Source organism: Zea mays, chromosome 3 (genome assembly GCF_902167145.1).
Source record: "Zea mays cultivar B73 chromosome 3, Zm-B73-REFERENCE-NAM-5.0, whole genome shotgun sequence".
Classification (NCBI taxonomy): Eukaryota; Viridiplantae; Streptophyta; class Magnoliopsida; order Poales; family Poaceae; genus Zea; species Zea mays.
Window position 1 is genome coordinate 100,734,149 of NC_050098.1, and position 26,066 is coordinate 100,760,214.

Here is a 26,066-nt window from a genome sequence, read left to right on the forward strand (position 1 = left end):
TTAAGTATTTTTTGTTTTCATTCATTCTCAATGTTTTCTCAGGCATTTCTTGTTTTTCCCGTCATTCCAAAGTCTAAAAAACTAAATCATTTTTTGTTTTTGTCATTTTTCATGTCGAACGACTCGATTAGTCGGCTCTATCGGCTAGGGTCACGGTGGCGGCTAGCTCGACCGAGTGGGTGGGCTCACCAGCCAGCATGGTGCTGGTTCACAAGGGCACACAAGGTAGTCCTGGTGATGGATCACCTAGGGTGATATATATATATATATATATAATGACAAGCTCTAATACACTATCAATATTTTCTCAAATTTAATATAATTTTTCGAACTATCTTAATGATCAATCGGGGCTGGTATCTTTTTTAAGTAATAATTTGAACTATCATGTCCTTCTATTTCGGTTACAACCTATGGTTATAATATTAGTAAATAAAAATAGACTACGTAGGTCTAGCTCACCGGAGATGAAAAACACTGGCAAAGAGCGGAATGAAAATCTGAGGGTAAAAAGCCAAGGTAACAACAATGTCCTACATTTCAAGTTTGCGTTGCATGTGTCATTTGTGTAATCGCTATAGGATGCACTAGATGACTCATGTGAGACTGGATTTACGCCATGGTGAACTCAGTAATGTTTGCAGTGAATCTTACATTAACTACCACCATAATAAGACAAGTTTAGGTAAGTAAAAGATGCTACAAAATGGAAAGAGATAAAAGCTCGACCTCCCGTAATTTATCTCGGTTCACGGATCATCGTACCAGATCCCCTAGTTCAGATGCTCTTCATGGGTTTCTGTGATAGGTTCCGGCGACGTGTCTTCACCAGCGAGGTCTCCAACTCCTGCGGAGGGTTAAAAGGACTGTGATTCGACAGAAGAGAATACGTACTAGATTAATAGAACTTAAAATGGTATAGCCAAAAAAGAAACCGTAAAAGTCATAGCTTGCCTATCCACAAATAACTGTACAAATCCATCTCCAAATTCAAAAGCGGTACAAGAACTGGACAGTAACCAACCATGAATTGAACGGTACAGGTGACATTGGTCCATTGAATTTATAAACAAAAAACATCAAGATGAGGAAATATTATGTCTATTTGTCGAAAGGTTATGAAAATTATCCTCACCGCGTTTATCTGGATAATTCGGTTCAAACTGAATGATCAGTACACTTTGGACGAAAGAACAGAAATTAACGTCCTAGGCTTTCAGAATGAGCTCTGCATTGGGACTTCGACTGCATGCAAACCCACGCATAGATGGTGGAAAAGGTGATGGCATCTTAAAAACCATAGATGGGCGTTGGAACAATAAATTTCCACCTCTTTGTATGGTGCAGCTTGCTTCTTGAACCCTGGAAAATTTTATTCCCTCCTCAACAAGAGTGATGAAGCAGGAAATGAATAGACCATTGCACAAATGAGGTGTGACTTCAAAATGGTGGAAGATTTGGGTCTTTTAGATAAAATTGATAACCAAGTTGTTCTATAGGAGAATCGAAGAGGAATGTTTGCAAATAGAATGGCCATCCAACACGCAGAAACAAGGAATCCTAGTAAGTAAACTTAAATTTCAGCAAGCCTATTTTAATTTTGTAATAATCTAAATTGTTACAAAGCAGAAAATACAAACTAACAATTGTTACTTCTAGTTGATTGGTGGTGCGCATATGGTGCCAAATGCATTGAGCTACATAGGTTTGCTATGCGAATCATTAGCATTTGTGCTTCTTCCGGTTATGAGAGCAACTGGAGCACCTTTGAATCTGTAAGTTCACTACAAACTTATGTAATGTACAAGAAAATCTGTGTATCATATTGTTCGGTTAGCCTTATGTTCTCTTTCAATGCTATATAGATGTATACCAAGAAAAGAAAACCAGTTGTTACACAAGAAGTTGAATGACTGTATATGTATCGTACAATAGGAAGATGGCTGCTAGATTTCAAAAGAGGTGTGAAGAGGAGACCAAAGGTTATGATCCATTGGTGTTGGATGAGTTTGATTGGGACAATGAATGGGTTAATGCATCATCTAATCAAACCAATGATATTGAAGGTCATGGCCTTATTTAGAAGGGAAATTTGGATCCATACCATTAAAAGATCACCACTTTGGATCCATACCATTATTATCTCACTTACATGTGGGTCCACATGAGTCAATGACATGTGGGGTCCATGGTATATATCTAAAGTTTGGATCTTTTAATGGTATAGATCCAATTGTTCCTATTTAGAATGATGTTGATGATGCTATTAGTGCATCAACCTATCTTCGAGGTCGTAACTTCCCTAGGAGAGCTCATGGTCAACCATTATACTACACAAGGAAGGCCCGACAAGTGGAGGATCAGGAAGACTCAGAAGAGGATGGTGATTCAAGTATGGGAGAAGGGGATGAGCATGAGATCGAAACACTTCATGATATCGCAAAACACAACCACAATCTAGATCCGTCAAAATGTGAGTTGGTAGTCAGCCTGTGCAACTTAGAAATGTGGTATAAGAACAATCGGGCAACATCGGGAACAGTAAATGGGTTTACTGAGTATAAAGAAGAGCTGATGTTAGAACGCTTCAAAGCCCGGCTAGTAGCCAAAGGTGCGGAGCAAAGAGGAAGGAGTAGATTTAACAGACACTTTCAGCCCTGTTGTTCGACCCACATCAGTACAACAAACAATGACTTGATGGATGAAAATATGCCTAGATGGAGATGTTTTCCATGTGGCGTTGCTTAAGAAGTATGAAGGAAAGGCTCCTGAGGTAATCAGTACTTCACCTGGAATGCTACATGGGTGTGTCATTCCTACCCTGAGAAACAAGAATCTCCCAAGAGGGGCGATTCCTTCGGCACCCTGGCGGAGTCTCACGCCAGAGCAACCTATGAAGAAATCCGACCCTATGTACGTCCACCATATTCTCTGCATTCTTTTCCAAGATCCTCTTTGTTGCTCTATTCTCCCCCTTGCACACCTCCCAGAAGGACCCAAACACATCAGTAGCGATGAAAACGGTTTTGGAATTTTTCGGTATTCTGGAAACCGGTTTCGAAATTTTTCGATCGGATTCATCGGTAACGGTATTTTTCGAAAACGGAAACGGTTTTCGGAATTTTTTATCGGAATCGGCGTGGTGTTTTATCGACCGTTTCCTTCGGTTATCGGTTTTTGTCGGAAATTACCGGATTTGTGTCACGGAATTTACCAGAATTGTCTCAGAATTTTTCGGAATTTTCCAGCATGTGATTTTTCGCATCGCCTGTACGTCTCTAGATAAGGATTACTTATTTTTGTATTTTTTGGACACCTTAAGATTTTTTTGGGATAGATGGTGTTGGAAGGCAGTTGAGATTAACGATTTGGTCTTTTCCACACACTAGGTTTTAGGGTTTTCCTGTGAGGTTTTGAAAAACTCTTTATGTGAGGAAAAAATATTTCATAGGTAAGCATGCCCTATCAGCTAGATCGAGTGGATATTGTGAATTGTGAACTTTGAGTCTATGAACTTGTGATCTTTATGAACTTGTTATATTGTGAACTTGTGATCTTTGTAAACTTTTTATATTATAAATTTGTGATCCTTGTGAACTTGTGTTATTGTGAACTTGTTATATCATGAATTGTGAACTTGTGGTCTTTGTGATCTTTTGTTAAATTTGTTGTATTATGAAGTTTGATATGTTTACCGATCGTATTTTAGATTTCGATCGTTACCGGTGTATTTTCCGCACCAACCTTTCGTTTCCGATGTTTCCGAAATACCGATATCGTTTCTGTTTCCGGAGTTACCGTTTTCGATTTTGTTTCCGATAAAAAATATGAAAACGGTAATGGTTTGAGTTTACCGACCGTTTCTGACCGTTTTCATCCCTACACATCAGTAGCCAGGATCAAATCTACAGAATCAACTAAATTATGGGAAACCAATAACCACTAGTTTTGAGTTGAATCCATTAACCACTGGTTTTGAGGCCCTTTCGCCTCTAGCTGAGTTGAATAGATAGTCTAGTAGCACCACTCAAATCCTAAGTTCGACCCGCTGTGGGAGCGAATTTTAGGCTAGGGTTAAAAAATGCCCGTTTTTGTCTCATGCCAAAGCACAGGTCTAAGGTCCAGTCACGATCGTGCTCACGTAGGCTACAGTGTCGCTGTGTATGGGTGGGGCAGAGTTTTAGGAGTTTTGACCTGTGTGAGGTCTTCTCTTAATACAATGCCCGGGGGTCTATCTTACCCCCGCAAATCGAGTTATATTAATCAATTTTTTTATATACTTTCACTAATTACCTTGAAATGCTCACATGCCATATAAAGGTATTGAACCCTACCAGTTGAACATTTGTATGTTGTATAATGGAAAAAGTCCAAATTGCTCCCCTCGCCTATGAACAATGTTCACATAACCCCCTAAAGTATTTTTTTAGTTCATTTGACCCCTCCACTTCTTTGAGTTGGTTCAATTTACCCCTTAACTAAATTTGTCTTTTTTATTTCATTATGTACAAACCAAGCTTTCAATTCAAATTTTGTTGGTTAGTAGTTAATAGCATAATTTAGCCTAGAAAAATATTTTATGATTTTTTATAATTATTTTGATAGGTTATGTATAAGATTTTTTACAAAACTAAAGTGGTTTTTATAATTATTTTGTGATCAGGAAGAGGAGACCATTCAACACATCATGATCAGCTATGTCTTCACAAGAACAGTCTGGGCCCGGTTAATCCAACTTCTAGGTTTGCCCAATCTGCCACCCCATCCAAACAATATCAGTTTCTCTTCCTAGCTGTGCAGATCAGCAAAGGTAGCCCCAAAGGAGATAAGGAAAGGGCTAAACTCTCCGATAATCCTCACAACTTGGGAGCTGTGGAAGCATCGGAATTATTGTGTATTCAATGGAGCTAGGCCCGAAGAAATGATTGTTATACAATCCATCTCTAATGAAGGCATCTTATGGTGTAGGGTTGGGTCCACTGGGCTTAGTGACCTTATGAACGTTGAACAGGTCGCTGCAGCCTCCCTTTTTATTGCCTAGTTGTTCTCTAGCCTCTATAGGCTGGAGATCCCAGTAGCAGGGTTACACCAGCCTCTAGAGGCTAGTGTTTTATCCCTGTTTATATTTCCCTTTTTCTTCTTCTATTAATGAATGACACGCAAACCTTGCGGGTTCAAAAAAAATAAATCACATAAATATTCAGAAGTACTGTGCTCATTCGATTTATCCAACATTGGCAATAAACAATTAACAACATAAAACACCAGCTGTCATTAATAAGAGACTTATGATATCATTTATATGTGGAAACAACAATAAAACACAATTATAAGGGCACTAACCTGAATGGAAGTGTTAGGGGACACCTCTTTTGACCAAATGCTCTCTAAATCATAATACTCTCTTGCCCTTTCTTCAAGTGCATGGATGATTATGCTTCCTGACATAACAAAAGGTCAAATTACATGGATAGGGCAAAAAAACGTCAGCATAAAGCAATCATCCAGAACAACTTCTGATAGCGTGGAACTGAAAATGGTAACATCAAATTTGGGGTAGTATTTGCTAACGGAACTCAAACCCGGTTGATCTTTGGAAACAAATAGTAAGTAAAAGGAAACCAGCATGTTAACAAATAACTCAACTAAACTTAAGTTCACTTACTAAATAAGGAAATTATCAAATGTGACTAGATGTACACATAATCATCACACTAGCGGAATTAATGGTAAGAGAAAAGGTTCAGCATGGAGCATTTTATCAAAACTGCACTCCAATTAACAACGTAGTATGTACACTGGCTTTCAATAATACCAAATACTAAGAAATGCAAGATAAATTACTAAGAAATGCACGATAAATTGGGAGTGCCAAGAATGCACAGTAAATTGGGAGAAGAATCATGCTTTATGACATCAATTAGATGACAATACATAAGATCTGGAGTATTATTAGCAGCGATGTGCTTGCTGCCCTGAATGCAATTTATGGGGGCCATGTGTTCAAATTTAGGCTCTTAAACTCGGCATTCATAACCCTGCTCCCTAAGACTGAGGATGATACCATGGTGAAGGATTATAAGCCTATAAGCCTTATTCACAGCTTTGCAAAGTTGGTCACCAAGATCGTTTCTGCTCGCTTGGCACCAATGCTGCCCAAGTTGGTCTCTAATAACCAGAGTGCATTCGTTAAAGGACGGAATATTCATGACAATTTCCTGCTAGTACAACAGCTTGCCAGAGCCATGCATAAAAGCAAAGAGCCTCACATCTTTTTGAAGCTGGATATTTCGAAAGCTTTTGACACTGTGTCCTGGCCCTTACTATTAGAGGTCCTGCGGCATCTGGGTTTTGGGAGACGGTGGTGTAACCCTTCTGTGTTTACTCTTATCCACCTCCACCACACAAGTTTTGGTGAATGGTGTCCCTGGCTGCCCCATTCTCCATCACCGTGGACTCAGGCAAGGCGACCCTCTCTCCCCCATGCTCTTTATTTTGGTTATGGATGTGCTTAACTCTCTGATCCAAGTGGCTCCTTCAGACAATCTGCTGCTGCCCATAGCTAGGCAAGGTCCCTGGCCTAGTATTTCTCTTTATGCAGATGATGTGATTATTTTTTTGAAGCCTGAACTTTTGGACTTATCTGTGGTGAGGGATTTGTTACATTGCTTCGGGGCGGTCTCTGGGCTCAAAACCAACTTGTTAAAAAGCTCAGCTGTCCACATCCAGTGCTCTGAGGATGACATTGTGCGTACTTCGAATATTCTTTCTTGCTCAGTTGGCAACCTTCGTTGTTCTTATCTAGGCATACCCCTCACAATTAAGAAGCCTTCTAAAAGTGATTTGTTGCCATTGATTGATAAAGTGGCAAGCAAGCTGCCAAGGTGGAAGGCCCCTCTCTTGAGCAAAGCTGGACGGCTGGTAGTGGTTAAATCAGTCCTCTCTTCAACCCCTATTCACCTTAATGTTGGCGTTGGATCTGCCTAAGTGGGTTATTAAGGCCATTGACAAGAGGAGACGGGGTTTCCTTTGGAAAGACCATGAACAAGCCAACAGTGGTAATTGCATGGTCGTCTCCTGGGCAAAGGTACAGAAGCCGTTGCTGTACGGTGGCCTTGGGGTCCGTGATCTGGAGCGATTGGGCTGGGCGCTACGCATACGTTGGCTCTGGTTCATGAAAACAGACACCTCGAGACCGTGGGCTGGTCTCAATGTACAGATCCCGTGGCAGGCTAGGGCCTTGTTTGACATGGCAACTAAAGTCATTGTGGGCAATGGTGAGAACACTAAATTCTGGACAGATCGGTGGCTGCATGGTAAGAGAGTGGCAGATATGGCCCCTAACCTCTTCCGTGCAATCCCCAAACTAGTGGCTAAAAGGCGTACAGTGAGTCAGGCTGTTCACAACAGAAGTTGGGTCTCCAATATCAAGGGTGCTCTCACGGTCCAGGTGCTGTTTGAATATCTCCACATCTGGGAGCTGCTGGAGGAGGTGATAATCCAGCCCGACACCCCAGATACTCTTGTTTGGAGGCTTTCTTCTTCGGGCTGCTATATAGCAGCAAATCTGCTTATGAAACTATGTTCATTGGCACCATCAAATTCTACCCTTGGAAGCGAGTGTGGAAGGTTTGGGCTCCTGGAAAGTGCAAGTTTTTTATGTGGCTGGCCGCTGGCCCTCAATAACCGATGTTGGACCTTGGATCGCCGGCCAAAAAGGGGTTGTCCCATCAGTCGGCTTGCCCCTTGTGTGACCAGGCTACTGAATCAATCAACCATGTCCTCTCTTCCTATGTGTTGGCCAGGAAGGTATGGACCTTGGTGCTGCAAAGGTTTAATCATGTTGTGAGGCCACCTGAACATGACAGTCGCTTGAACTCGTGGTGGGTTAGGGCTGCTAGCTCCCTTCCCAAGGAAATGCGAAAAGGTTTTAACTCCCCGGTGATTCTAGTGTCCTGGGAGCTGTGGAAGCACAGGAATGCCTGCATTTTTTAGAATATCAGGCCAAATGCACAGTTGGTTGTCCAGGCTGTAGCGACCGAGGGACACTTGTGGTGTTTGGCGGGGGCTAAAGCCCTCTAGGATTTAGTCCTAAGGGTTGACTCTTAGAGGTCATGGTCGGTTGTTTTCCTTTGTGTTTGTGTAAGGGTGGTGGTGTTGTACTGTTTGGCCATGGGGGATTCTTTTCTCCCAGGACCTTGACTTTGTTTTCTTAATGAAATGACGTGCTACTCTCCTGCGTGGTTCGAGAAAAAAGATTATTTTCAATGTCACAGCTTTACCAAATAAATTGCCATAATCAAATCACAAAGTGAGAAGGACGAAAATATGAGATGCTCAGATTACCAGAATCAATGACAACCCATTTTCCCGCTTGCTGACCTTCTACACTTGGCATCAATATTCTATCAGAGCCCTTCTGCTTTTGCTTTATCTGTAACAAGATAGGATCAGCCAGTAGAATTTCACAGCATGTTCCGCCAACGGAAGGGGAGACTTAAATGTGCACTACATGTCAATATACAACAACAAAGCCTTTTAGTCCCAGGCAATTTAGTGTAGGCTAGAGTTGAACCCAACATAAGCCACAAATCAAGGTTCACATACATGGATAGTTGTTTTCCATTCGCTCCTATTCAAGGCTAAATGTTTGGATATCATTAAAGATAAGAGTGTCTTGAAATCTACCACCTTCCTTATTTTCGTCCCAAGTCCCCAATAATCATCCAGTCCTCCTCTATTTGCAATTTCATTAGCCAGCTTATGAAATCCTGCTTATCCTAACCTAAGTTGGCCCATAAACTGATGTGAGAGCCCATGTATCCTGATTCAGCAATGAAGTGAACCTGACTGTTAAAGCAAACCGCTCATTGGGTACTGCCTAACCTTGAAAAGGACTTCCCTTCCAACCAATAAAGATACTACTAGATGCTCCAATTGTCAGGGAGAAAGCAAAGTGGTTAAAACTCTTAGGAGCAAATTTCTTAATGAAAGAATGGTCAAAATGTTCTCTCTTACTTTCCTGGATGCAAAACACAGCCAAGAGCTCTCCATAATTTTAGATCTAATTGTATCACTTCTACAACCATTATTGATACCCCTGATATTCTGGTTCAACACAACCCAATTCCGATTTCATTGATTGTCTTGAATATCCATTATTGATTGTTCTAACTGTAGAAGAACAGGGTTGAGGGCAATTGGCCACACCTCAATGAGAGGGGGCACCTTCTATTATATAGGGCTGGCTGGCCTGCTTTACAAGGCAGGGGTAATTCCCCTGATTTATCCCTGATTTACATCTGCTATATGTAGCAACTAATCCCTGATTTACATCTGCTATCTATAGCAGCTAGGACATCCATCCCTGATTTACATCTGCTATCTATAGCAGCTAGGATATCCACAGATGGCATATTCTATTGCCTAACACCCGCCCGCAGTCGCAGCGGGAGGCTCCCGGACGCAAAGGCTGGATCGAAATTCTCGAAAGAGTGCTGTCGGAAGCCCTTTAGTCATGATGTCGGCGAACTGGTGAGAGGAGGGCACATGGAGAACCCGAATTTCACCAAGGGCCACCTTTTCGCGGACGAAGTGAATGTCGATCTCGATGTGCTTCGTTCGCTTGTGGTGGACGGGGTTGGCCGTCATGTAGACGGCGCTGACATTGTCGCAGAAGACAATTGTGGCAGAAGGCAGCTGGATGTGTAGCTCCTGGAGTAACTGTCGAAGCCAGCAGCACTCAGCCACAATGTGAGCCACAGCCCGATACTCAGCCTCGGCGCTAGAGCGGGACACCGTGGTCTGGCGCTTGGAGGACCATGAAACTAGATTGTCGCCGAGATAGACACAGAAGCCAGAGGTAGATCGTCGAGAGTCTGGGCAGCCTGCCCAGTCGGCATCAGAGTAGGCAGTCGGCTTGGTGACAGACCCGGTGCCAATGTGAAGACCCGAGGAGAGAGTCCCCTGGACGAAGCGTAGAATGCGCTTGACGAGCGCACGGTGAGGCTCGTGCGGGGCGTGCATGAAGAGGCACACCTGCTGAACAGCATATGCCAGATCAGGACGAGTCAGCGTCAGGTACTGGAGAGCCCTCGCCAAGCTCCTGTACTCTGATGCATCCTTCTCTGACAGTAGATCCCCGTCGGTCGCGGATAGCTTGGCGTGAGTGTCAACAGGTGTCGATGTCGGATGACACTCAGCCATGCCTGCACGCTGAAGAAGCTCGACCGCGTACTGTCGCTGGGAGAGGAAGAGACCATCGGAGGAGCGCGTGACAGCGATGCCGAGGAAGTGGTGGAGGGCGCCAAGATCCGTCATGGCAAACTCAGAGCTCAACCGAGTCATAATGCGTTGTAGGAGGGCCGACGATGAGGCGGTGAGGATGATGTCGTCGACGTACAACAGTAGGTAGGCGAGACTCGTCCCCTCTCGTAGAACGAAAAGAGACGTGTCGGAGATGGAGGCGACGAAGCCGAGGTGCCAGACGAAGGTGACGAAGCGTTGGTACCATGCCCGCGGAGCCTGCTTCAAGCCATACAAGGACTTCTGCAGATGGCAGACGTGATCTGGAGCGCCAGGGTCGACGAATCCTGGCGGTTGTTGGCAGTAGACGGTCTCCTCGAGGTGGCCGTGAAGAAAGGCGTTTGTTGGGGACTTGTTCTCAAATGCTATGAATTAAGAACAAGGCAACATAAAATGTTAAATGTTAATGTCCTTCGTCCAGCGAAGCATTACTCCCTTAGGGGTTAATGGACTTTGGACGAAGGTTGATGACAATGCGATTACGAAGGTTAGAACTTCGTAATTGAATTATAACAGATTGTATAAAGTAACATAAAATATGGAATGTCAAAGGTAAACGAATCATGAACGAATCATATTATATTCATTTTATGTATTTAAGCATTGGATACAATTATACCTCTGCCTTGGCAAAGATTGGTTCCCAAATGATGCGATTGCAAATACAAGAATGCGTGAACAGTAAAAGAATACTGTTCACTATTTATAGGCACAGGACACAGCCTGTGAGAAATTACAATCATGCCCTTCGTAAAAGTTTATAACAACGACTCAAACACTTATGGACTAAAAGGTCATTCTACTTTTAAGTCGGTTCGTAACTCCGAAGCTTCATGAAGAGCAATCTTCGGTCGTCACATGCGGACAGCTTCAGCCGAAGCTGTTTCTTCCTGCAGGACCTTCGGCGACGAAGCATGGTCCCAACAGTAGCCCATTCGCGGTGCTAGATCGTTTTTCGTAACGAGCTGGATCCGTGAAAAAAGTCTCTTAAGCTTCGGGAAGCCGAAGGTCCGAAAAAACACCTTCCCTGAGCTCGTTGCCGAGAAACGATTTGGTTTCCGAGCACGTAACGGTCCCACCTTGCAGAGTTACTATTTGGTCTCTGCGGTCCACCGGGCAGCGGGTGCAAGCAACTGTCCGCCTGGTGTAAAAATCCTGGCGATTCGCCTTCTTACCTGCATCACTATATAAACAGACGGGTAGATGTGAAGTTACCACAGCATTCATTGCTATTTGCACTGTTTTGCTGCCAAAATTTTTAACCATAGCCGAAGCTTGACTCTCGGAATCGAACGAAGCTCCAGCTTGAAGCCTACTTCGTCAGAAGAAAAAAAACTTCGGAAGAAAAAGTATTTAATTCCCACATATTCAGAATTAAATGGCCAGAGTGCGTTCTACCGCTAGGGTTGAGCGTGAGGGAGGCGAAGCTGAAGGTTCGGAGACTGTTCCCATCTCCGAAGCGATGCAACGATCCGGACTGGTGATCTCGGAAGGAATCCGTACCGCCGAGACAGAGCGAACTGTTCCCATCTCCGAAGTTGCTGCCGAAGCGGAAGAAGGGAATGTTGAGGAAACTGATTCCGAAGATGATTATCATATTGCCATGCCAAGTAAGCCCAGCCACTTGGACTTCGGAAAGTCGACCGTCTCTAAGGCTGATCTCTCCAAGATGATGAAGTCGGGTTATTTCAGTGAGAGTCAGAAGAAGCTACTACGCTTCGGGGGGGAAGAAAATACCCCGAAGCCAGAGAAGGATGAAATAGTCATTTTCAAGAGCTTTCTAAAGGTCGGGTTAAGATTCCCCCTCCATAAGATTATTGCAGATGTATTGAAGAAGTTTGGGATCTATTTTCATCAGTTGACTCCTAACGCCATCGTTAGGCTTAGTGTTTATATCTGGGCCCTCCGAAGCCAGGCGGTGGAACCGTTTGCTGACAGCTTTTGTCGAGTTCATGAGCTGCACTACCAGACGAAGGCTAGAAAAGATGGATTGCATGATAACTTTGGTTGCTACAATTTTGCTTATCGGAAAACCACAAAGTTTCCTGTAATCAGCTACCGAGGCAAATGGCCGGCAGGCTGGAAGTCGGAATGGTTTTATGTGAAGGTTGACGAAGACAAAGAGAAGCCGGTACAAAGCCCTCTTGAATTGATCTTCGGAGAAACAAGACCGCGATGCCAAATGTCATTAGAAGGTCCTACTTGGGCTGCACTGGCTGAGTTTAAAATTATTTCAGAGCATATCGACACAAGAGACCTGGTTCAAGAGTTCTTGGCCTTCAGAGTTTTTCCTACTTTAAGAGAATGGGAAATGCCGAAGCTAGAGGGGGAGAAGAAAGAATGGGAACTTGTGCGGTTGCCTTACTATTACAAGTTTAAGAAATACTTTGAAACACCTTGCCAAGAGTGGCTGGATACAATTGAAATAATGTGCAATGAAATACTCGGTAATTACTCCAAAAAAGAGGATCAGTTGATGACTGCGGCCTTCGGTACCCGTCCGAAGCGAAGACTGAATCGAGTGCTGGACGCCTTGGGTTTTGAATACCCTGACTACGAAAATCTGAATAAAGGTGTCGAAGGCCGGAAAAGGAAAAGGGTAGCCGAAGCTTTAAATGAAGATGAGAAAGAACCACCAAAAAAAAAGAATATTCCGAAGAAGAAGAAAGTATCATCTCCGAAGCAAAAAGTGTCCGATGAAGAAGAGACTCCCGCATCACGCTCTGCCACTGACGTGGAAGAAATTTTGAAGGTAATGACTGAATCCCTGCCTGTGAAGCTAAGTCCATTAGGGCCTCAACTGACGAAGTTTTTTCAGAAGGAAAAGGAGCCCGAAAAAGCGAAGAAAACAACTAAAACAAAGAGACAAAGAATCATCGCAGTGACAGAAGTCATTGACAAGACACCACCGAGAGCTTCAGCTCAGAAGATACCAGCGGCTGAGGAAATAACAAATATTGAAGTTGCACCTTCGGAGATCGCGGCTACCGAAGCTGCCTCAACCGAAGATTTGAATTTTGAAACCACAATCGAACATATCGACAAAATGCTGCTAGACATGGCCGCAGAAGAAGCTACTGCTGCCGCCGAAGAGACCATGGCCGCAGTGTCTGGGAAAGAAAAGGAAATTGCTGACGAAACTTCAGAGGACGAAGCCTTCATGTTTCAAAATTTAGTTGGACAAGAATTGTCAAAAGCTGAAATAGAAGAGCTTAAAGAATATGCCAAATCTTGCGGATATAAACCAGGAGCACTCCTCTTCGGAGGTATTGACGATGAAAAATTAGAGTGTATCCGGGATCAAACTGGAGCTAAGATTATCGGTACTCTATCAAAGAGTATCGGTTTTCCGAAGCTGGAAACGGACATTAGCCGCTACCGACGACAACATATCGTTGGTAGTTTATTTTATTCCAATTTCAAGGTGAACTACTTTGCCCTTGACTTTTATTGTTTTTAATAATGAAGATATTTCTAACGAAGGTTGTTTATGTGCAGAGTATGCTGTTGAGTAAAGCTTTGAAAATGCAGCAGAATCTGGAAGACAAAAAACACGAGGTTATAATTGAAAATTTGGAGAGCAAAATAAAAGAGCAATCAGCTACTATTGAAAAGAAAGACTGCGAGCTTCAGACAACTGAAGGCTTATTGGCAGAAGCCGAAGCTAAAATAGCAGAATTGAATACGAAGCTTCTCTGCCAATCTGAACAGTTTGAACAAGAAAAGCAAGAACTTAATGCGAAACTTGAAGCCGAAGTCCAACAAAATTCAGATTTGAAAAAATTATTGGCAAGCCTTCAAGATAAATGTTTGGAGTTTAGCAACAAATGTATTCAACGACTGCGAAAAATCTTCCACTCAGTTGGAGCTAGCAGTGAGAAATTCACCCCGTCAGCTGAAGATTTACCAAAGACCTTCGAACATATTGAGGGTGAAATTGATGAACTTGACGAAGTTATAGCCGGGCATGGTGACTTCTGTGCCTGGGTAGCTTCTCGGGGCACTGCTGCAGCTTTTCTGAAAGTTGGCTGCAATCATGGAAAAATTGTTAATAGGCCCAATTTCACTCTATCACCATCACTTTTAGATGATATTCCTGACCTCGCCCGAAGCATTTCTAATAGATTTGTAAAGATGATATGGACGAAAGGCGGGCGAGAAAAGGCTGGAGACGAAGCTCGGAGTCATCTTGAACCAGTAAGAAATCATACCTTGTGCTTACCTTTTTCTTCAAACTTGGTTTGGACTCACAACAACTTAATTCATGTAGGATGACAAAGCCGAGACCGGTGCTTAAAGAGTATGACGCCGAAGCTGAGGTCCCATGAAGATCAGTAGAAGTAGACTGTAGAAAAACTCAAGAAACTCTTGAAATAACTTTTGTAAATATGGCTAAACAGTTCTCAATGAATTTTGTTCATACCTTGTAATATGCTCTTACCCTTCCATTAATGTATGAGGTGCTTTGATGTGGACGAAATTATCTTTTTGAGCCGAAGGCGAAAAAAAACACCTTCCATTCTTTTCGTACACATCGAAGCATAAAAATAGCTTTTCCTTTTTTGCCGAAGCTCTTCTTTTCGTACACGACGAAATACAAAAGACAGTTTTTTCCTTTTTGTCGAAGCAACCACTTATGCTACGATGATGGTTACCCTACATATGCCTGAATGAATGTTTATGAATGCAAATGTTATGATGTAATGTAGTGTGCAAATGAATGTCCAGACACATATCCGAAGCCATAATCACAACCGTTATTTCCTTAGAAACAATCACATATCAGCGCTGACTTTTCGCTGTAAGCCTCCCTTAGGAGCTTCTTCGCCTTTTACTTCAGCGGAATCAGCGTTGACTTTTCGTTGTAAGCTCTACACTCCCTTAGAAACGACTTTGGAGCTTCTTCGCCTTTTACTTTCGGCGGAATCAGCGTTTATTTTTTGCTGTAAGCTCTGCATTCCCTTAGGACCGACTTTGGAGCTTCTTCCCTATTTCTTTTCGGCACTCGATGGTGCGTTCTCAGCTTTTACATTTACATCTTTGGGGGATTTTGCTCTTATAGAGCTAAAAAAGGAAATTACATGTGATGGCCCCATTAAAAACTTTTCTCCCCCTTCAGAAAGGAAAAGGGTGCCATGAAAGAAAAAATATAAAATATAAAAAATTACATCAAGTTATACATAATATCGCCGAAGCTCATCCGCATTCCAAGATCTAGGAATGTCGTTGTCGTCCATATCCTTCAATCTGTATGAACCGGGTCTTGACGAAGATACTACCAAAAAAGGTCCCTCTCATTTCAACTGCAACTTGCCCACTGTATCTGGGTTAGCCACTCTCCGAAGCACCAAATGTCCTGGCTCAATATTCTTTAGCCGAACCTTTCTATCACGCCATTTGATTGTTTCGGCTTGATATTTATTGATGTTCTCTACAGCTTGAAGCCTGATCCCTTCTATAGCATCTTTTTCCACAGAATGACCAGCTTCAGAATCTGATTCTGCCGAAGCTACTACTCTTATTGATCCAGTTTTAGCTTCCTCCGGAGTTATTGCTTCGTCACCAAACAACAATTTGAATGGAGTAAAGCCTGTTGACCTTGATGTTGTTGTGTTGTGGCTCCATACCACTTTGATTAATTGATCTGGCCACTTTCCCCTGGGTTGATTGAAGATTAGCTTCATTATTCATGTCATTATGATGTCATTGGCTCTTTCAACAAGTCCATTTGACTCCGGATGTCTAACTGATGCAAAATAGATCTTCGTGCCAATTTGATCACAGAATTCTCTGAAAGCTTCGGAGTCGAACTGTGTTCCATTATCTACAGTGATGGCCTTTGGTACTCCGAAACGACAAACAATGTTCTGCCAGAAAAACTTTTGAATTGTGGCCGAAGTTATTGTGGCTAAAGGCTTAGCCTCAATCCATTTAGAAAAATATTCCACGGCCACTACAACATATCTTAAGTTTCCTTGGGCCGGTGGTAACGGACCTAACAAGTCAAGGCCCCACCTTTGCAATGGTCAGATGGGTTGTATCAGCTGAGTTAGAGACGAAGGTTGTTTTTGATCTCTTGCACATTTCTGACAACCTTCGCACTTTTGAACTAATTCCGCTGCATCCGAAGCTGCCTTCGGCCAATAAAACCCTTGACGAAAAACTTTTCCAAGTAACGGCCTAGATCCAATGTGAGAACCACAGAGGCCTGCATGTATTTCTTTCATCAACTTTATGCCTTCGGCTCTGGATAAACACTTGAGTAATGGAGCACAAACTCCATGCTTGTACAACTCCCCTTCTATCATGACATATGGACGAGCTCTTACTTCTATCCTCCTGTTATAAGTTTCGTCATCTGAAAGGAAATTACCCTAAAGGTAAGAGATGATCTCAGTTCTCCAGTCTTCACTATAAACAGGAGATATATTGAGGACTGCTCTTTCAAAAAGTTCCACTGAAGGTGCTTTTATTGTTTCGAAGAACACATCCGAAGGTAAGGGCAGCCACTGTGCTGCTGACTTAGCTAGCAAATCAGCATGCTCATTTTGTCCTCGAGGGATATTTTTGACAGAAAATCCTTCGAAGGAGGCTTCAATTCTTCGGACCGTGTCTAGATATTTTTCAAGCTTCGGATCTTTAGCCTTACAACTCTTGTCGATATGACCCGAAACAACCTGGGAATCAGTTTTAAGAATGGTCCTTCTGATTCTCATTGCTTTTAACTTCCGAAGGCCCAAAAGCAGGACTTCGTACTCAGTAATATTGTTTGTACAACTAAAATCGAGTCTTGCCGCATAACAAGTTTTAACTTTGGATGGTGAGACCAACACAGCGGCTGCTCCTGCTCCGAAGGTTACCCAAGACCCATCGCAAAATACTGTCCATACTTCGGCATCTTTATTTGTTTCTTCATCCTGAGCCCCTGGCGTCCAGTCGGCAATGAAATCTGTCAACGCTTGAGACTGGATCGAAGATCTATGCACATAATGAATGCAAAATTCATTGAGCTCTGCAGCCCATTTTCCAATCCGTCCAGTAGCTTCTCTATTTCTCATAATATCCTTCAACGGCTGCGAAGAAGGAACAACAATATTGTATGCTTGAAAGTAATGCCGAAGCTTCCTGTATGCCATTAAAACAGCATATAACACCTTCTCCAATTTTGTATAGTTTTTCTTTGATATACTGAGAACTTCAGATACAAAATACACTGGGACCTGCTTCTTGACTTGGCCATCAAGCTTCTCCTGGCCAAGTGCTGCACTTACCGCTGAGTGCGAAGCTACCACATATAGTAACAAAGGAGCCCCTGGTGTTGGTGGAGTTAATGTTGTTAAATCTATCAAATATTGCTTCAGTTCCTCGAAGGCTTTTTGTTGGCTTGGTCCCCATTGAAAGACTTCGGCTGATTTCAGCACTTCGAAGAATGGTAAATTTCTCTCTGCTGATCTGGATATGAATCTATTGAGAGATGCCAGCCTCCCTGTCAATCTTTGGGCCCCCTTTTTTGTACTTGGTGGCTCCATTCGAAGTATAGCTTCAATTTTACTTGGATTAGCTTCAATTCCCTTTGTTGAAACCAAGCATCCAAGAAATTTCCCCTTCTTTACTCCGAAGACACATTTTTCTGGATTCAACTTTAGACCAGCTTGTCTAAAACTGGCGAAGGTCTCTTGCAAATCAGCAATGTGATTTTCCTGTTTCGTACTTTTTACAATGATATCATCAACATAAGTTAGCACATTTCTGCCTATCTGAGACTGGAGAACCTTCGCAGTCATTCTGCTGAAACTTCCTCCAGCGTTCTTGAGCCCCTCAGGCATCCGAAGGTAACAATATGTTCCACTAGGGGTTATGAAACTGGTTTTCGGCTCATCCTCCTTCTTCATCCAAATTTGATGATAGCCTGAATAACAATCTAGAAGACTCATAAGCTCTGACGAAGCTGCTGCATCAACTAAGGAATCTATCCTTGGCAATGGGAATTCGTCCTTCGGACAGGCCTTATTGAGATCTGTAAAATCGATACACATTCGTCATTTGCCATTGGCCTTTTTTACCATAACAGTGTTAGCTAGCCATTCTGGGTACTTTACTTCTCTGATAACTCCTGCACTGAGGAGTCTTTTGACTTCATTCCGAGCTCCTTCGGCCTTGTCTTCAGACATTTTCCGAAGCCTCTGCTTTCTGGGTCTAAAAGATGGGTCAACATTAAGCGAGTGTTCAATAACATCCCTGTTGACTCCGCAAAGATCATTGGCTGACCATGCAAAAACATCTTTGTTGTTGAACAGAAACCTTATCAAGGTTTTTTCCTGTCTTCGGATAATTGGGAGCCCAACAGCACTTTCTGCTCTGCTATGTCCTCACATAAGAGCACGGGCTTCGGCTGATCTGCCGAAGCTGCTTTCTCCCTTCTGAATTTGTACTGTTCACAAGCTTCAGCTCCATCTATATTATGGATTGCTTTTGAGTCAGTCCAGTTTCCCTCGGCCCTCCTGGCAGCTTCCTGACTTCCATGAATAGCAATGGGTCCTTGATCCGAAGGTATCTTCATGCAAAGGTAAGCAGGATGAAGAATTGCTTCGAAAGCATTGAGGGTGCCACGACCAATAATTGCATTGTAAGGGTATTCCATGTCAACAATGTCAAACACAACTTGTTCAGTTCTTGTATTGTTGATAAATCCGAAGGTCACTGGCATTATGATTTTGCCGAGTGCGACAATCTGCCTTCCTCCGAAGCCACAAAGGGGATGTGTGGCATCATGAATTTTGTCTTCAGGCTCTTGCATCTGTCTGAAGGCCTTAGCAAATATGATATCAGCTGTGCTGCCTGTATCAACCAAAACATTGTGGACCAGAAATCCTTTGATCACACAAGAGATAACCATAGCATCGTTGTGTGGGTAATCCTTGAGTTGAAGATCCTCTTGGGAGAAGGTAATTGGAATGTGAGACCACCTTGACTTGATGAAGGGTCCCTGCACTCCAACATGTTGTACCCTTCTCTGCGCCTCTTTCTTCTGCTTTTTGTTGGCTGGTTCTGAGCACGAACCACCTGTTATCGGGAGCACCAGCTTCGGGGCCGAAGCAGCTCCAACTTGATCGTTGAACGAAGCCATCAGCTCAAAAAGTGGAAGTGAGTTGACCGGAGGTGGGCGCCAATGTTGGGGACTTGTTCTCAAATGCTATGAATTAAGAACAAGGCAACATAAAATGTTAAATGTTAATGTCCTTCGTCCAGCGAAGCATTACTCCCTTAGGGGTTAATGGACTTTGGACGAAGGTTGATGACAATGCGATTACGAAGGTTAGAACTTCGTAATTGAATTATAACAGATTGTATAAAGTAACATAAAATATGGAATGTCAAAGGTAAACGAATCATGAACGAATCATATTATATTCATTTTATGTATTTAAGCATTGGATACAATTATACCTCTGCCTTGGCAAAGATTGGTTCCCAAATGATGCGATTGCAAATACAGGAATGCGTGAACAGTAAAGGAATACCGTTCACTATTTATAGGCACAGGACACAGCCTGTGAGAAATTACAATCATGCCCTTCGTAAAAGTTTATAACAACGACTCAAACACTTATGGACTAAAAGGTCATTCTACTTTTAAGTCGGTTCGTAACTCCGAAGCTTCATGAAGAGCAATCTTCGGTCGTCACATGCGGACAGCTTCAGCCGAAGTAGTTTCTTCCTGCAGGACCTTCGGCGACGAAGCATGGTCCCAACAGCGTTCTTCACGTCCAGCTGGTGAATGGGCCAGGCGCGGGATGCGGTGATGCTGAGTACAGACCGTATGGTAGCCGGTTTGACAACCGGGCTGAAGGCCTCGTCGTAGTCGACGCCCTCGCGCTGGGAGAAGCCACGGACAACCCAGCGAGCCTTGTGGCGAGCAAGGGACCCATCGGCATGGAACTTGTGCCGGAAGATCCACTTCCCCGTTACGACGTTGGCTCCGGGGGGCCGCGGAACTAGCTGTCAGGTGTTGTTGTCGACGAGGGCCTGGTATTCATCCATCATCGCGGCACGCCAGTTGGCGTCAGCCAGCGCGCTACGGTAGTTCGTCGGAAGCAGCGACGGTGAGGATGACGTCGTGTCCGCCAGCCCCTCATAGCAGACACGAGGAATGGCACCCGTCATGGTGCAAGTGGCGCGCGGCGGCGGCGGCGGCGATGGAGTCGGGGCGCAGAAGCCATAGGGGCTGCTGGGACAACTGCCGGCTCGGACGTAGACGTCGTACGGGAACGACGGACATAGACTCGTGGGAAGGGAACCACGCCGGGTCCAAACGGGGGCACGGGACCACGCCCGCCCGGTGTCGCAGAAGGCGAGTCGTGTGAGGCCGCAACGTCTGGGGGCGGCTGCTCAACATCCGAGTGGGGTGGAGCAACCACGGGCGTCGAGGATGGAGTCCCACCTGCAACAACAATAGGACAGGGCACCAAAACCATATCGTTGTCGAGGAGGAATTCTAGGGAAGTCGAGGGTGAGACGTCTGAGGTGGCTGCAAAGGGAAAGGTGGTCTCGTCGAATGTGACATGGCGAGAGATGATGATGCGACGGGTTGATAGGTCGAGACAGCGGTAACCTTTGTGTGATCTAGGATATCCTAGGAAGATGCATGTCGTGGAGCGAGGGGCGAGCTTATGTTTGGAGGTTGCTTGCATGTTGGGGTAACAGAGAGACCCAAAAACACACAGATGGCTATAAGTTGGCGGTTGATTATGCAGACGAGTATAGGGAATTTCATGCTGAATAGAGGAGGATGGGCGCCTATTATGGAGGTAGCAGGCTGTCAGGAGTCCCTCGGCCCAATATGTGAGTGGTAGAGAGGCATGTAGAAGCATGGTGCAAATGGAATTGTTGAGTGTGCGGATGATGCGTTCAGCCTTGCCATTTTGGGGAGATGTGTAGGGGCAGGAGAGGCGAAGGTGAGTGCCTTGAGTAGCGAGGAATTTGATGGTGGCAGTGTTTACGAATTCAGTGTCGTTATCAGCCTGAAAGCATTTGATGGGGAGGCTGAATTGTGTTTGGGCAGAGGCAGCAATCTCGACTAAGTGTTGGTGGACATCAGATTTTTTTCGGAGCGGAAAAACCCAACAGTAGTGAGTGTATCATCCAAACAAACCAAGTAATATGAAAAAACAGACAAACTATTGATGGGGGAAGTCCATACATATAAGTGAACGAGTTCAAAGGGTGCATGAGTTATGGAATGCGAAGAACTAAAAGGTAGACGCGTATGCTTGCCTAGTTGACATGAGTGACATAGGGAGTGTTCTACTTTATTACAGGAAACAACATGAAGTTTATTGAGACGCTCTAATACGGCGGGGGCGGGGTGACCGAGACGTTGATGCCAGAGAGTTGACGATGCAGCCAGGAGAGCATGAGGTGGGGCGCAAGGTGTGGAGGCAGGCATGGTGTATAGGTCCCCGTCGCAGTTACAACGGAGAATCACGCGCTCCGTCCTGAGATCCTTAATAGAGAAACCATGGGCGTCAAATTCAAAGGAACAATTGTTATCGCGAGTGAATTGACGAACGGATAACAGGTTGCGGACTATGGATGGGGCAACAAGGATATTATTAAGAGCGAAATTTGTTGTAGGTGTAGGAAGGACAGAATGACCTCTAGACATAACAGGTATACTAGTGCCATTACCTACTGTTATTGAGGAGATGGAGGGGGGAAGGCGCTGAGTAAGCATACCATCCGAGGACGTCATGTGCGTAGAGGCGCCGGAGTCAACAACCCAGGGCGAGTTGCCCTGCAATTGCATGTTCAACAAGGCAGCGATGAGGCCAGCTGCATCCCAGGTGCTGGTGGAGGTGTTGGAGCTGCTGGAGGATGCCTGGAGTGGAGCGAAGGCGGTGTGGGCCTGCGGGGAAGACCCGAGAATACCCAGGGTGCGCCCAGCCTGGGCACCAGAACCTCCCTGGCGGCGCTGTCCAGGAGGGGTGACGCGCTCTCTAGGGGCCACACGTTCGCCGGTCCAGGGATTAAAGCCCTAGGGAACGCGTTTGTTGGTGATGGTGTTGCCGGAGTTGTTGGAGAAGCTGCCAGAGGTGTTGTAGAAGGGCTGTTGGCCGCCCTTTTTGGTATTAGGGCGTCGGCCGCCCTGCTGGTGCTGCTGCTGCGAACCACCAACATTAGCTAGGAGGGCAGCGGCAGCACGCGTCTTCTCGTCGTTCTGCAGCTGCAGCTCTTGAGGAGTAGCTGATGGCGTGCGGTGGTGAGGGTGAGGGGCTGCTGTCCGGCGATGTTGTCGGCGACACCGGAGTAGACCTCGTTAAGTCCGCGCAACAGGTTGAGGACGAGGTTGGGCTCAGATACGGGCTGCCCAACGTCGCGTAGTTCGTCGGCCTTCTCCTTCATGTGAACGCAGTATGCGTCAATGGACAGGTCCCCCTGAGTCATCGAGTGAAACTCGTGATTCAGGAAGATGGCGTGGGGAGCTTTGTTTGCCTAGAACACCTCGTCGATGGTCTTCCAAAGGGCGCTCGCCATCTGGGTGTTGTCGGCCATGGCGAGGTTGAGGACGGCATCGGAGGTGGTGTTGTACATCCATCCGCGGACGCAGAAGTCAGCCTGTGCCCATGCCGCTTCGGTGGGGCGCGAGGTGGAGGTGGTGGAGAGGTGATGCAGCAGCCCAAATTTCCCACATGTGGCCTGAAACGTCGTCGACCACTTGGTGTAGTTGGAGGGTTTCAACTCCAGGGTCATGGAGACGTGGAGCTTGATGTTGATGGTGGCAAAGGGGCAGAGGACAGGAGCAGAATCGGCAGCTAGGGTGCCGTTGGTGGCAGAGGTGTGGCCGGAGATGGTGCTCATGGCGCAGGGAAGGGGAGGAAGAGGGCAGGCGGCGCGGTCTGGTTAAGGCGGCGCGGCTGGAGGAGAGAAGGAGGGTGGGGCGATGCGCTGGAAGTCGGCGCAGAGGGTTTTGGCGGAAGGTGAGGGGGGTTTGGGAAATTAGATCGATACCTGGGGCTCTGGTACCATGTAGAAGAACAGGGTTGAGGGCAATTGGCCACACCTCAATGAGAGGGGGCACCTTCTATTATATAGGGTTGGTTGGCCTGCTTTACAAGGCAGGGGTAATTCCCCTGATTTATCGCTGATTTACATCTGCTATATGTAGCAACTAATCCCTGATTTATATCTGCTATCTATAGCAGCTAGGATATCCATCCCTGATTTACATCTGCTATCTATAGCAGCTAGGATATCCACAGATGGCATATTCTATTGCCTAACACTAACCCATCTAGCAGAGGCAAAGTGACAAGCCATATGTGCAACACCTTTGTTTAAGCAGAACAAGGGGCAAATGAAAACATCCTAGCCCAAGAAGAGAGTTCGCTAGCCCATTACTAATAGCTAATCAGACAAAGACAGTAAGGACTGATGGGCCAAACCAGTTCAGATGTAGCTGGAAGTGGACACCCAAAAGGCACAACCAAAGGAACCATGAGATGGATATCAAAGCCTGGAGAAGTTGTATGGATGGCACAAGGGAAAGGCCAGAAAACCAAAGCCCAACTAGACACCCATATGGCCTAAAATTGTACTAGATCCGACAATAGTAGACAGAGCAAAGCAGAAGATTCTGCAGATTCAGACAATAAACACAAAGAGAACCCAGAGGATAGTAGAGGGACAAGCTCCTCAGGGAATAGTAAAATAAGATGAAGATGTTCAGAAGCGCATTAGAAATAGTAGCAAGTCCGGTACTAGCAAAATAAGATGAAGATGTTCAGCAGCGCATTAGAAAAAGTAGCATTACACATATTATAGCAATAGGAAGCAGGGCATACCCTGCTGATAAAAGGGTCAGGAATCAACTTATCCATGGGAAACAGCGAGAGCAGCATCTGGATTGAGGAATGAAATAGCCCATCGTCTTCTCAGTTTTTTGTTTGGCATTTAGAGCAGAATGAGTTAATGCATTAAGGCATCTTTTCTCATAAGTCAATAATTATGCGAAAGGGCCTCTAGCCTAGTGGTTAAAGGCTTCCGAGTAGCACCTCCAAGTCCTGGGTTCGATTCCCCTCGGGGGCGAATTTTTCGGCTTGGTTAAAAAAATCCACTCGTTGTGCTCCATCCTCTCTCGGGTTACGATGTCATGTGCGCCACCCTCCAGTTGGGTCGTTGTAGAGTGAACAGTTGATGCTGGCCCGTTAGTGATAGGGGGTCAGGATTCGGGGATTTTCTCGACCGAGAACATTGTTTTGGTCTCTTCAGTTTTTTATAAGTCAATAATTAACAAGTATGATGTATGGAGTCATTCCACCAAATTTTGAGGGTATTTGGTTTGTGAAATCACTTGAACAAACTGATCCATCATTATCTTTCAATAGAATGAGTTGATCCATCACCACATTGTTTCTAATATTTTGAAGTCATTTCACTAAATTTGAGAAATAGACTCATAATGTTTCACCCTATCTAATGGGTTGATCCCCAAACCAAACACTCCAGTAAAATCCATTAAAGTATGAACTTTGGATGCACCTCATCTAGACCGAGGTGATTCCCTAAACCAAACCCCGTCTAACAGTCCAATGCAAGATAATCACAAAGAAAATGACTGGTTGGGATGCCCCGGGGAAAAAACAGGAAACCTTCATTTTGCTCCTCTCTAAGGGTGGCAGAGGAAAGGAAATCCAGGGAGTACGTGCCTTGTAGAGGAGCGCCTGCGCGATGTTACGGACGTGCCAATCGGAGCGGCCTGTGGCGACGACCATGTAGTCGGCGCAGGCCCCGCCGTGCAGACCGCTCTCGCCGACGGGGAATACGCGCACGTCACCCGCTCGTACGTCGCGCAGTACCTTCTCCACCTCCGGGAGCTCCAGCAGCGCCCCCACCTGTGGTCGCGCGGGAGATGTACCAAAGGAGGAGGAAAGGATGCGTGGGAGGAGGTGCGGCGGCGGGCGCCACCGGCGAAGGGCACCACATCGCACGGCGGAAAGCATCAGAGGCGGCGGCGGCGTTTTCGATGGCCTTTTCTTTTTTAGTGTTTTGCACGAATCGTAGTCCAAAATCTCTACTATTGACGTGTTTGGCCAGAGCAAAACTTTAGAGGGGGGTGTTTGAGTGTGTAGATGTAATTTATAATATCAATTTAAATAGTTTTACAATTATTTTTAATCTAAATAATAAATAAAATGATTTTTCTAAATGTTTTTAAAGACTTACAGCTCTAGCTACATGATTTTCTGGAGTATCTAATAACCTGCTTCACTAATTCCATCAAATTTTATAGAGTTGTAGCTATCCAAACATAGCTTAAGTAAGAGCCTACCAAACACATTAACTCCATAGTTACAAACTCTATAGAATTTTCAGAGTTACAGTACAAATTTTTGTAGGTCATGTTTGAGATAGCTCTAGCTCCAGTAAATTTAGTGTAGTTGGTGGAGCATGTCATTAGGTGCTCCAAAAAATTGTGGAGCTGGAATTGTAAGGCTTTAGAATACATTTAGATAAGTCATTTCGTTTATTATTTAGATTAAAAAAATAAAACTATTTAAATTAATATTATAAACTACGTCTCCACGTTGGAAGCTGGAGCCGCCCAAACACCTTTGTAGTACCTCTTTTGCTACTCTCAAAACTCTAAAAAGCAATCTAAACATAGAGTTTAGAATTATTTACCCGCCACTGCACTGGTTATGAAAGCAATCTAAACTCTGAAGCAGAGCTGCTCGTTTTGGAGTAGGGCTGCTCCAACCAAA

At 44.7% G+C, this 26,066-nt stretch overlaps 1 protein-coding gene across 2 annotated transcripts; it reads right to left on the minus strand.

The window, feature by feature from the left end:
- Positions 1 to 475: 475 nt before the first annotated feature.
- LOC100193217 (uncharacterized) lies at positions 476 to 25,413 on the minus strand. Of its 2 annotated transcripts, NR_183732.1 has the most exons (5): positions 25,011 to 25,413; positions 8,347 to 8,434; positions 5,344 to 5,441; positions 1,136 to 1,379; positions 476 to 847 (listed from the first exon to the last, which is right to left on the minus strand). NR_183732.1 is itself a non-coding variant. In NM_001138370.2 (4 exons), the coding sequence occupies exons 1-4, from the start codon at positions 25,302 to 25,304 to the stop codon at positions 779 to 781; spliced, it is 549 nt and encodes a 182-aa protein (NP_001131842.1). In that variant the 5' UTR covers positions 25,305 to 25,413; the 3' UTR covers positions 476 to 778. The 2 variants fall into 2 exon arrangements, 1 of the variants encoding a protein (NP_001131842.1); NM_001138370.2 differs by lacking the exon at positions 1,136 to 1,379.
- Positions 25,414 to 26,066: the final 653 nt, after the last annotated feature.

Bases quoted from the DNA above. Each gene is read 5' to 3' on its own strand.
- LOC100193217 (NM_001138370.2), bottom strand. From the start codon at position 25,304: ATGCTTTCCGCCGTGCGATGTGGTGCCCTTCGCCGGTGGCGCCCGCCG. The intron at 5,442-8,346 runs GTAATCTGAGCA...TTGTTATGTCAG, and splicing joins ATGGGTTGTCATTGATTCTG to GAAGCATAATCATCCATGCA. The intron at 848-5,343 runs GTTAGTGCCCTT...AACCCTCCGCAG, and splicing joins CCCCTAACACTTCCATTCAG to GAGTTGGAGACCTCGCTGGT.